The sequence below is a fragment of the Talpa europaea genome (genome assembly GCF_964194135.1).
Source record: "Talpa europaea genome assembly, chromosome: 2".
In the NCBI taxonomy this organism is placed as follows: domain Eukaryota; kingdom Metazoa; phylum Chordata; class Mammalia; order Eulipotyphla; family Talpidae; genus Talpa; species Talpa europaea.
The window spans coordinates 57,904,329-57,917,832 of NC_140068.1; the positions used below are offsets into that span (position 1 = coordinate 57,904,329).

The 13,504-nt window shown below is 37.3% G+C and overlaps 1 protein-coding gene across 1 annotated transcript; it reads right to left on the minus strand.

Moving 5' to 3' along the window:
- Positions 1-865: 865 nt before the first annotated feature.
- On the minus strand, positions 866-13,211 carry PM20D2 (peptidase M20 domain containing 2; the record flags this gene model as incomplete). The annotated part of the gene is made up of 7 exons (XM_084229088.1): positions 866-1,020; positions 1,232-1,339; positions 4,028-4,163; positions 5,767-5,921; positions 7,686-7,828; positions 10,555-10,703; positions 12,759-13,211. 7 exons carry the CDS (start codon positions 13,209-13,211, stop codon positions 866-868), a joined length of 1,299 nt encoding a protein of 432 aa, XP_084085214.1.
- Positions 13,212-13,504: the final 293 nt, after the last annotated feature.

Consider the following 13,504-nt stretch of genomic DNA (forward strand, 5'->3'; position numbering starts at 1 on the left):
TCTCCAGTCACGCTGGTCAGACTGGCTTCTGAGAAGCCTGAAAAAGGCCACTTGGTAGATAGGACCACTTATATGACCAAAAGGATCAAGATAAGCAGAGCCTGGTGCACAGTCAATGCTCCTCCCTCAGTAAGTCCTTCTAGAACACATTGGGCTAGCAAGCAAACACCTTACTAGGAGAGTCCAATCACATGCTTATCATCTTTCCTAGTATAGTAATAGTGCATTAGAAATTGTACTTTTATGCCACTTTTCAGAATGAATTCTACAAAAAAAAGAACATTTTCCTTCAAATGGCAAAACTAAAGCTTATTCTTTGTGCCTGAGTTTCTAGTTGTTTCCCATAGCATTCCTGATTAAAAATCTACTTTTATTATAAAGGAAGAGCTTCTCTAAACCAAAACAGGAAAGTTAGATATACAGAATGACCTTTTTTTAAATTCAGAACTTAAATTTAATACTACTTTATAGAAAAATTTTACCACCCAATACCAAAAAAACCCCAAAACAACTTTCATGTGTCAATTCTGAATATAAGGTGTAATAGTTTGCATAATTTAAAATACAGTTATGCAACATATGAATTTATAAAGTATTATTACTCATAGCTACATTTTGCCCAGGTTAAGAAATGCCATCACATGCCAGCTCCTGAATAGTCACAATTCCATCAAATATATATATATTCATTTTAGATATATGAGGTAATATGTTTTCTACGTATCACGTCCTCACTTTGTAGGTTAGAGAAATTTGACTCCTTTTAAGACCGAAAAATAAGCAAGCCCTCCTTCCTCACTAAAAAAGGTTAAAGAAAAAAAGAATTCATTTCTTTATGATTCATTGCATCTCCTAAATCTGGCTTTTATTTTACTGTATTTAAAAGCTCTTCTTCTTGGAGTTTCAATTTAAAGTCCTCTCTGATTCTTTCTAGCAGCTCTGGTTTAAAAATAACATCCAATGCAGTCATTGCCAGAGCTTTGGCTGTACGCAAAGTGTAGAACTGAGCTTCTTGTGATCCTAAAAGGAAAAGAAAATAAATTAAAACATCCGTATTCAACAAATTTTCAAATTAGCTCTCACCTAAATTGTTTCTCCAACTACCAACAATATAATATTTTCTGAAGTGATATTACACAGTGAAATAATAACAGACTAAATTAGTTAAAAAGGCAGCTACTATTACAAAAAAGAGAGCATGCACCAAAACATTCACTTCTAATACACTTACCTGCAGCTTCAGTATACTGTTCTGTATGATTCAAGGCATTCGACCCAATGTAAAAATATGGATGAATCCCAGGGACCACAAAACTAACATTTCCAAAATCAGTAGATCCTTGGAAAGGTGAAACAATACATTTATTTTTAATTGCTAGTCCAATAGACACTAGAGCACACCTATTCAATCTCTGTAGCATCTGACATAATTTACTACTCCTTCCCTTCCAGAAATTCTCTACTTCTTTGGCTCCCGTGACTCCACGCTCTATTGACTGTCTGGTTTACTCTGTCTCCTTTTTTTTTTTTTTTTTTTTTGCAGGTGTTTAAAATAACATTTATTTTTTTAAAGTTAACGTGCATAATAGGAAAACTAAAAAGCACAAGAAGCAAAGAACAAAGTTATCCATAATTATATAATTACAAGCAGTTTAGTTTGACACATCCTTTGAGATCCTGTGTGTATTTCTACATAACTAAACATCCACTTTTATTATTTTTTTTTAATTTTTTTTTAATTTTTTTTTTTTAATAGAGGCATGCTTTATTTATTTGTTTGCTGGTTTGTTTTTTTTTTTTTTTTTTTTGGTTTATACATGCACTGGGTACAGTCAGAAGCGCGGGAGGGTGAGAGAATTCACCAGAGCCAGAGTGGGGAGCAGAGCAGGCAGAAGGACCGAAGTACACTGCTGAGGGGAGCAGCGGGCGGCAGGAGAAGTCTGCACGCCATGTGGGATCCTCCTCCGGTGGCCGGGGAGCAGCCGGGGATCGAACCGGCGCCGCAGAGGCCGCGGGCAGCCTCGCAACCCAGCGCTCAACCGCTGCGCCACAGGGGAGGCCCAAAACATCCACTTTTATGTAATTAAGATTGTATAGTTATGTAGCATGCTTTCCCACACACTATGAATATATACCATTTCAAAGTTCCAAAGCTATACAAGTATTTTGATAACCAAGAATACACACACCAACTCATCTGAAGGGAAAAAAAAAAAGTGATCCTGCCTTTCTTGGCAACAAAAATTTCAGAAAGACAAAATGGCAATGTGCCTATAGATAAAGATGCTGGCAGAATTACAACCAAGATACTGCATTCCCTTAATGTTCAATTAAAAATGAGACGTAAAGCAACAGAATAAACTACAGTATAATGCTCCTAAGGTAATTCATTATCCAATCTATCCTTTTAAAATATTAGCAAGGACTATAGGTAATTCATTATCCAATCTATTTTGTTAAAATATTAGCAAGGACATATGTTCACTGAACTACTTAACAATGCTTTCCTATAGGCACAGTCATGAGATGCACACATATCAATGGCTAGCATCAAATTAAATATGAACACTTTTGCATAATCTCTCCCTCTGTATTTCTTTCTGCCTGTTGCCAACTTTCTGAACAAGTCCTAACATACATTGCTCAGAGATGGTTTAACAAGACTACCTCCAAGATGTTTCTTTTCTATAACAAAAAAATATGTACAACTAACTATAAACCAGAGACACAGTGGGGGGGAGGTGAGGGAGGGGCAGGGAAAGGAAGGACTAGAGTCAAAATAATGGGGGGGGGGTGCGATTGTATGGGGAATATAACCAAAATGAAAATGCATACATTGTGCAAAAATGAGAAAAGATGTAAGAATTATATAAAATAAAATATTTAAATAAAAAATATTTACAAAGTGGTTAATTCACTAGCTCTACTTTTTATCATACATTGTCACCTCAGGATACTGTCTCCTTCTTTACACTGTTTCCTTTACCTGCCTCCTAAGTGCCGGTGAGGACCAAGGTTTTACCTTTGGGCTTCTCCATCTGTGTACTTAGGCAACCACATCAATTGTGTTTCCAATTATCTCATATATCGACAACTCCAAAATTTTCAACCTCGGTACATTCTGGAGGTTCCAGATTCAACAAGCTATTGGATAGCTCCCCTTAGATCCCATAAGCACCTCAATAATTTATGCCAAGCCACCATACCCCTACTGCTCTTTCTTTTGAATTCCTTATCTCAGTAAATGACATCAATATCCCATTTTTCACTACTGCATTCTTTTGAGTCTACTTCATTAACATCTATTACTATATTTCAGGAGATACATCAACAAGCAAACATATTAGTAATAATGTTTTCAAAAGGGAAAAACCTATAATAACCACCAATACACTTATGATTCAACCCTAATAGTTGTGTTATTCCTCAAAAACTGAAAATGCCCCATATACTATCAGTACGTACTTAGTGACCTTGACCTGCTTACCTGTGACGACTGAGAATGAATTAAAATTCTATTTCCCACTTAAATAGCTTATCCAAAAAATAAAACTAAGCAAATTTAGATAATAGAAATATTTAGAATATAAAGGAAAATGTTTGTTGGCTATTTCTAAAGACAAATCTGATCAATTGATATTCTACATGCACTTGAGTTTTTTAATTTCTTTGTTTAAAAGTTTATATTGTGTTATACAAACTGTCTTTATATACAAGAGCATAAGTGAAAATTTCTCTCCCCTCACTTCCCCAAATATCATAGTAGACCATATCTTGCTAATATGCCATCAAGTATCCCTTTCCAATTCTGAACTGTTAAATCTAGACACCAGCTTCTAAATTTTGTGATTTTTCCAATCTGGTATTTTTTTCCCAATAGTATCTTTTCCCTATTAAGTTTGTTAGAAATACCATTAAAAACATCAGCAGTGCATCCCTACCTCCAAAGTCATTAAACAAAATCACTAACTAAAGATGGTATTTCTCTTCTTCAAATAATTCCACATAAATGAAAGAACTTAATTACCTGAAGGGCCATTCAACATTGCATCTTCTGAGATGAATTCTATTCCCAGTTTTTTTCCATTTTCCATATAAGTTTTCCAGAGGCTCTTATTGGGAAGAACATTATAATAATCATGTGCTCCACTTTTAATTTCTACCTAATTAAAAATTGTAAAACAAATTTTGAAATAAAAAATTCAAAGTCATTATCTAATTTTCAAACCACTATGGTTCTCTAGCAGAAAGAAATTTAAGGGGGAACATTTTCCCTTCTGAATAGAAATCCTCTCAAATCTTTTACCTTATCTCAAACTAAAGATAATAAAAATAATATTAGCAAAAGTCAATTATAAAATGGCAAATGACATTTCTTCTATTCTTAGCAACGTTAGTTACAATGACAACCTAATCCAATATTACAAAAGAATCAAATTTTAAAAAATTATTAAGACTATTTAAAGTATAGATTTAAATCCACTAACAATAAACCTTATCCTAACGGAATATTATACTTTGAGATATTAGCTAATGATATTAGCTATGTCTTTATTTTATAAAAATTTAAATAAGTAATGCATTAATTTTTTATTTTTTGGATACTTACATATTTAGTCTGAGAATCACTGCTACAGTGAGACAATGCTAATATAAATCACACATCCCCCATCAACTGAGGGCAGAATAAGGTATATATGCATTAGTTCCTAACTCTTTACAAATATTATATCATTAATTCTCACAAGAACCCTGAGATAGGGCCTCCCCGGTGGCGCAGCGGTTGAGCGCTGGGTTGCGAAGCTGCCCGCGGCCTCTGCAGCGCCGGTTTGATCCCAGGCTGCTCCCCGGCCACTGGAGGAGGGTCCCACATGGCGCGCAGACCTCTCCTGCCGCCCGCTGCTCCCCTCAGCAGTGTACTTCGGTCCTTCTACCTGCTCTGCTCCCGGCTCTGGCTCTGGTGAATTCTCTCACCCTCCCGCGCTTCTGACTGTACCCAGTGCATGTATAAACAAACAAACAAACAAATAAATAAAATAAATAAAACATGCCTCTAAAAAAAAAAAAATAAAATCACACACACACAAAAAAACAAAACCCTGAGATAGACTTTCTATTCTCCACTTTTCAAGTGAGAAAATGGAGGCCCAGATCCTATCTTTCCAACTAAATTGTATACTCTCTCCAGGGCAAGATTCACATTTTACATTAATTCTGAGACTTCTCATCCCATTGTATATGCTACATGCCTGGTACATTAATGATACTGGCTTTATGGTTCAAAATCAATAAAACCTCTTGACTAATTTCTGGTCTCTTTTAACTTCTATTACAGCAAACTATAAGTATTTATATCACTATTACATATATCTCTAACTTTACCATAAAATAGCTTTTGCTCATTTTGCCATAAAATTCCCTTTATAGAAAAGATACAGAACAATTCTAAAAGCATAACTGCCAAAAAGGAAGACCATGACTAGCAAAATGACAGATGGTAGCTCTGTAATATCAGTTATTCTAATTTCTGTGTAAAAAAAGATAACTGAGATCTTCCTTATGTAGGAATAGAGTACAATATATATTAAAGACTTTCACATAAACTAGTTAATCAACTAATTTCACATAATCGAGATATCAACAATTGAAAAGAGACAAATTAGGTTTTTTTTTTTTTCAAATTAGGTTTTAATCTAACAATATAAACAACCTAGTTCACCCATATACTTCTGATTATAATTTAGATTAACTACTGAAAATTCTTACTGTGCATCCTGTAGCCAAAGCTGCAGCTCTGAAGCAATCTTCTGCTTTTTGGGTCAAAACTGGAAGTTCTTTCATTGACGGTGCACGGAAGTAGTAGATTAATTCAGAGTAAGAGGGAATGATATTGGGTTTTACACCACCATTTTTAATTATACCTATAAAAAGAATCAAATTACTGTAATTGAGCTTGGAGACCATTTTTTAAAGTTTAAACATAACCATAAACTTTCTCAGCCAATATGTATATTAAAAAAGGAATTTAAATTTATTAACTCCACAGATAAAACAAAAATTTTGATATGCTGTACTACACACATTTCTATACATAGGGTGACACTTTCTAGTTAACAGGAAAAAAATAATTGTTTTATAGGTACTTTAAAGAATTTCTATATGTTAAGAAATTATGAATCTTGACTATAAACTGTTAGACATTTTTATAACTACAAAAAATATACTTAGTAATATCTTTTTTTTTAATTTTTGTGTAGAGGAACTGGGGTATAGGTCAGAGGTGCTGGGGGGCCAGAGACAGAGTGGGGAGCAAAACAGGCAGAGTGGCTGAAATACACTGCTGAGAGGAGCAGTGGGCAAGACAGGAGAGGTCTGCTGCGCCATATGTGGGTTAGCTCCCTCGCTGGGGATTGAACTCAGGTCACCGAGCTGACACTTAACCCTAAGCCACCAGGGAGACCTTAGTAGTATCTTAAATTTTCTAGAGAAGACATTTCTGTAAGGCTTACTGAGAATTGTGCCTATATTGATAACCTTTTGACATTAAAAAAGAAAAGACCAGGGCCTCCCCTGGAGGCACAGCAGTTAAGAGTTGGGCTGCAAAGCTGCCCGCAGCCTCTGCAGCGCCGGTTCGATCCCCAGCCACCAGCGAGGGTACCACATGGCGCGACACACCTCTCCTGCTGTGCCCATTGCTCCCCTCAGCAGTGTGTTTCGTCAGTTTGCCTGTTCTGTTCCCTGCCCTGGCTCTGGTGAATTCTCTCACCCTCCCGTGCTTCTGACTGTACCCAGTGCTTGGATAAATAAATAAATAAATCTTTAAAAAAAAAAAAATAAAAAAGAAAAGACCAATGGTGTTAGTTTCTATAAGTATACTTATACCTCAAGAATCCCATAAATATTTTAAATGGCATTTGGCTCTGGGAAAATAATTTTCATGAGAACAAGAATTCAACACGTGATTACTAATATTATCAATTGTCAAAAATAAATGCATGTATTTCGAACTATGCAGAGTATAAAGATTTATCTATTCAAAGTAATAATTAAAATAGATATGACCTACTTTATAAAAAACTTAAATATTCTTGCTTGTTCCTTTTAAAGAAACTAATGTAGGAAAATTTGTGAAAGTGCAATTATAAACTGATTTTAGCTGATAGCAAACATGAGATAAAGAATAAATTAAAATATAATAATTTCCCAAATCATAAGGAAATAAACTACCAAAAATTTACATTGTCAAAATAGTACTTTATTACTATATTTATAATAAAAAAGATATTACTCAGGATCAACATCACTAGAGTAAATAAAATCAGAAATCATGACCCTTTTTTAAATTGAGGTAATGACAAAATTTTGATACTATGAAGAAATCGTGAGACTAGAATATCAAGTTCCAACTTTCAAATACCCACAGAAAGAACATAAATCCTTACATAAAATCATAATCTCAGTACTCAAAATGACCATTCCAACTGGTATAAATAATCTTGTCTTTTTCCCATATAAACAAACATCTAAGTATCCTGGCACATGAATTTCTGAAAATGTTTAAAATTTTTAGACTATTCATATGAAGTAACATGAAATGTTCTCTAAAAAATGAAATATTAAGTAATTATTGTGCACTGAAAATATAATAAGCACAGGCTATTACACAAAGTATTTGACATTCCTACCATGAACTCTCCAAGTTGGTTTCATTTGCTGTCTTAATACAGACATATTGTTGTAGGCGAGAACTGCAGCATCTAATGCATTTACTCCTTCCCAGGGGTAGGCAGCAGCATGAGATGCTTTTCCAAAGTATTTCACAGTCACGCTTGGAAATGAAACATCATTTGGAATTATTTTTCCAGTGTCATTAAAGTAAGAAAACCCAAGTAGTCAAAATTACCCAATTATTATTCAACATTAATTCATACTGTTGGAATTTTCATTTGCAAATCATCTGTAGCCCTAACACAGAAATTTACATGAGAGATATAGCTCACTATTATGTATCACAGTAACTGAAATAAAGAAGGCATTCCAAAAGAAAATTAGGCTCAAGTGATCTCCTGTACAAAATAAATATGTACACATATTAATTCAAACTAATATGGGGGAAAAAAAAACTAATATGGGGGAACTGACAAAATATTTTGAAGATATACTGTTTAATTTTAAAAAGCAAGAGCCAGAACAATATAATGAGCAGAAGACTTCAGGGGGGAAAAATTCTTCAAAATTTAATTTATACATGTACCTATATATATGTGCATATAGCAGGTCCTTGGATTATGATTGGTTCACTATATAATCAAATCACTTTATAATGAGTCCTTCCTATTAAAATATAAATCACTTTATGATTTAATATTCACATCACCATTGCAACCAACTAAACCATGTAGATGGGGCATTTGTGGGTTGGGCATTTGAGTAACTTTATATTTGAGCCAATCATGGTTTATTTATTGGCTTGACAATCTTATCACGGGAGTCCACAATATTTTTAGTAAAGTATAGAATTTTTAGTCTTTATGTATCTTTTCATACAATTGGTTGTTATTGAACTGAGTCAAAATATTATGCTAACTTGTAACCAAGAGTATATTAAAAAGAAAGTTTTATTAAATTGAAACAAAGAACTAATAAAAAAGCACAACAGTGGTGTAAAATTTAGTGAAATGGTAAAATAATTTGGTTTTTCCCACCCATACCATTAGCAAACTGTAAGTGATTGTGAAATAACCTTTTCCAATTTAAGTTACTTTACTTCTTCTTACTGGCAATAAAAACAAAATTCTCTTAGTATTTTTATTGTGTAAGTCATAGTCTTATACTTTACTTATACTTTAAACTGTGCTTAAAGCACAGTTATATGCTTAAATTTTCAAATTTTGCCATCTTAGCATATATTATGCAATATCAATGTATTATTGGATTCACATTATAGTATTTTCACTATACAATCGATCACATCTGTAGAAAGGGTTTGTTTTTTAAAGTGAGGGTCAAAACCCCCCTAAATATACCTAAAAAGTCCTGGAGAAGGAACAAGATGTAAGAAAGGTGATCAATAGAAATATCCTAATTTATCTTACTTATTGTCAGAGATTTTTAGGACAAAACAGACTAGTAATTTTTTAAAAGTTAAATTTTGTTCTCGTTCTCTTCTCCATCTTAAAAGATGGGCAATGAAAAAATCTAAGAAAAGGGGCCTCCCCGGTGGCGCAGCGGTTGAGCGCTGGGTTGCGAAGCTGCCCGCAGCCTCTGCGGTGCCGGTTCGATCCCCGGCTGCTCCCCGGCCACCGGAGGAGGGTCCCACATGGCGCGCAGACCTCTCCTGCCGCCCGCTGCTCCCCTCAGCAGTGTACTTCGGTCCTTCTGCCTGCTCTACTCCCCGCTCTGGCTCTGGTGAATTCTCTCACTCTCCCGCGCTTCTGACTGTACCCAGTGCATGTATAAACAAAATACAATAAATAAATAAATAAAACATGCCTCTATTAAAAAAAAAGACTTAAAAAAAAAAAAAAGAAAGAAAAATCTAAGAAAAGACTTAGAGCCAACTGAGATAACTTCAGGATCAAGGCCAAGCAGAGTTCAACCCTAACCCAGAGTTCAAGGTTTATGGACTGGGAAGTCTGCCTGGCACCTTTGAATCGGAGAGATACTGGCAGAGATTTTTATTTTCTAAGGTTTTCTAGAGATGTACTGGTGTGTACTAACCCTGAAATCAAAGTCACTATCAATTAAAGATGATAAAAAGGAAGATACCACAGCAGTTAAATTAATCACCCTCAGAAAACAAGGACTGGTGGGATGCTGATTGATGTAAGGGAGTACCATAGAGAAGCACTTCTGGAATGGTTCTGCTATTACGCCCTAGCTACTGCAGAGAACATGTAGTTTTCCGGAAGAAGCTGGCTCTTTGTGATTAGGCCACAAACTGGACCATTAACTATTACAGTTGAAATTTCTGGTGTAAAATATCCAAATCACTTCCGTGATGTATGATCCTAGGTACCAAAAACAAATGAACTCTTCAACATAGAGAAAGATAAATAAAAAAACTTTAGCAACAGACAAATCAGAAAAGCACAGATTAGCAAATTCCACTATTCAGTTTTCTGAATTTTCTCTCTGGAACACAATTCATTCCTTTGCTAAGAATGCAAATTAAAATAGAGTAGTGTGTTTTCTTCCCAGGACTAATAAAGCTATATCTTGCAAAACTATTCAATTGCAAAGGCAACTGTATATCAAAGGTTAGATATTGTCCAGACACCAGATTACTCTCAGATCGAAATAGAACAGAGTGTCAACATACTCTGTATTATTCTTATGCTTCTTAGACACTATTTTAATAGTCCAATTATGAATACCATGCTAGAAGAGGCTTGCCAAATATCATTCAATGGAAATCAAGTAAGACATCACATCATTATCTTTCGATTTACTTTTTAGATGTATAAATGTGGAGTTTTCAGTCTATAGTTATGACATAAAAGTATCCTCTAGTCAGTTTTCCACTGAGAAGTTTATCTCAATTTGAGTACTTACTCATGCTCTGCAACATCAGGTAGATAAGCAGCATTCTCTTGGGATGGATGGGCCATAAAAACAACATCAAGGTTTTTAAAAGCCCCAGCTTCAATTAAATCAATTTTGCCACCACCATCTTCTTCTGCTGGGGTTCCTAGGACAATTACCTAGAAGGAAATACTTGTGTCAGAGCAAAACAACAACAAAAATCCTTGTAGGAAAAAAATCAAACATTCCTTTTGCATATATATTTACAATCTACATTAGAGTCCTTAAACTATGAAGAGAAATTTTGTTCTGATCCCTAAATAGTCAATGGGCATGGTGCTAAATTTATCACAGGTTTCATTTACATTGTTATACCCACAATTCAGTGCAAGTAGTGCTTAACCCCACTATAGGAAACTTTTTCTAATTTCATAACTCAATTTTATATAACTAATGCCAAAGATGAAAAAAGTTAAATATTATATATTAAGTTCCTCAAAATTCTTTAGGATTTATTTCTCAAAGCTTCTTCTTGACTAATCCTTTTAGTGTATGTATGTAATTATTCATAGGCACTCTCCAGTTACCTACTAGTTATCCTCACAACAACCCTGTGAGGTAGGTGAACAAGTGAGCTTTATGATCATTTTAGGGGTGGTATTTTTGAGGCAGAGTGTGAAGTATCTTGCTCTAGATCAGAGCAAGTCTTCAGGCAGAGCTGAGATTAGTTGTCCTGACCTTCAGACCTGAACTCTGATTCCTTACTAAGATACCTCATTAAAAGATCTTAACTAATTAACCCTTTATGAAGAGTATTATGTAAGTCCAATGTTAGAAATGGCCAACTATTACACAAACTTACTAATTCGATTCCACCAGTTCAACCAGGCAGATTTATTGGTCACCAAACACCTAATTAAACAAAAGAAAACTTTACAGAATAAACATTTTACTTTGATATTTAATTTTAACTTCTTCAAATAATTTTTAAAAAGCAAAGAAAAATTATAAACAACTCATACACTTTCGAGATAATGTATAAGAACACAAAGAAGCAAGCTGGAAAGTCTTAGCTTGCAAAAGGGAATCAACATAAATTCCATTTTCAGATAAGACACATAACCTTGCTAAAACAGAACATTGCTATTCAAAATTAGAAGTGTGTACATTTCCCAGTCTCACTTTCTTTAGAAGTCACAAGCACCCAAACATTTAAACTGTCCTTTATTCTTGACCCTTGACTCTGCATTAGATGACTTCTTGCTGACTACTATGAACCCTGTACAATGTAAACTTAGTTAAAACTAAATCTCTCCAAATGTGTCATGCATCGGCAAAGGACGTCCCGCACCGCCCCCAACAAAACAAAGCCCTAATCAGATGCAAAAACAAACCCCCAAAGGCAAGAAATAGAAGGCAGCTAAAAAGAAAAAGCCACAAAAGATGAATTGTTAGGATAAAAGATAAAGGTTACTGACAATGGAAAACTGGACTTTATAAAGATCATTAAAATAAAACATGAGTCTTCCCCTTAACCTGAATGGTGATGATTGAACCTTAGCTCACAGAATGTAGATTATACCATCTGGAAAAACAGTAACAAAAGATTAGACTTGCCCTGTGACAGATATAAACGGCATTTACCAGTTCAAAGAATCGAAGTATTTCTTAAAACCCTAAAATTAAGACTACAAACTTAAGAGTCAGCACAACATGTTTATTCGCTCCCCCGTTATCTGTGTATTTCTAGAGGTTTCCTGGTTTCCTATCCAAATGCCAAGGATTCGAATCACAACAGCACTTATGACTGCCACAAACAAAAGATGATTTGCAGCCTCATAAAGAGGAGCTGTCGATTTCCACGCATGAATTACTTCCTCCTGAGACTGCACCACCTCATCTGCAATTTGCAGTTGCCTATATTAACAAAAATAAGCAGTAACGAAAATCAGGCTCTAAGCTCTTTCCTAAGGAGAGTTCCCTCGGTTGTTCACAACAACAGGTGATGAAACGAACAGGTATATGCAAACCGTTGTTAGGCTCGCAACCTGTGAACTTTTCAATTCAGGGGTTCAGCTTTCGGCAAAGGCGAGACCAGAGGTTGTGTGCCAACCCCTACTTCTACCCTGGGGCCGCATGCCCCGGGTCCGGCCCTTTCCGGAACGGGTCCGGCCATTCCCAGACGGTCCCGGCCTGCGCGGGCGTGGGAGTCGCGCTCCCGGGCCCCACCTCACCTTCACCGGCGGAGGCCGGGGGAGCCCCTCCAGGGCCCCCTTCACACCCAGAGCGGCCGCCGCCCCGACCTCGGCGATCAGGTTGTGCCCGCAGGCGTGCCCGATGCCAGGCAGCGCGTCATACTCGCAAAGGAAGCCCAGCTGCAGCGGGCGCGGCGCGGCGCGGGCCCCCGGCGGCTCCCACTCGGCGCGGAAGGCCGTGGCCAGCTGGTAGTGCGGCTGCACCGCCCAGGAGGCGGCCGGCGGCTCCAGCTCGAAGAAGCGCGTCAGCGCGCGGTGCGCACGGTGCTCTTCGTAGGCCAGCTCGGGCTCGCTCCAGATGGCGAGGCTCAGGGCCCCCAGGCGCTCCGCCGCCGCGTCTATGCGCTCCACGGCGCGCTGCTTTAGCAGCTCCAGCTCGGAGACGTCGGGGCCGGCTCCCCCCTTCGCGGGCCGCTCCTCTCCGGGGCTCATCCTGCCCAGCACCCGAGAGCTGTCAGCGCTGCGCTCGCTCCGTCGCCCGACCCCGCCCGCCAGCGGCCCACAGCGGCTGCGCGAGCGCGGGCCCCCGCGAGAACCCCGGTCGCCCCCGGAGCTCCGCCCCGCGCGTGTCGGGGCTCGGCGGGTTTTGTAATGGGTGGGCGCTCCGCCCTGCTCGGGTGCGGGTCGCGCTGGGAAGGTCGCAGGGTTCAGGCAAACGTCTCTCTCTTTTTCAATCCATAGATTAAGGTTTAAAAAAATGTTTATTTTGGGGCTCCCTGGGGGCG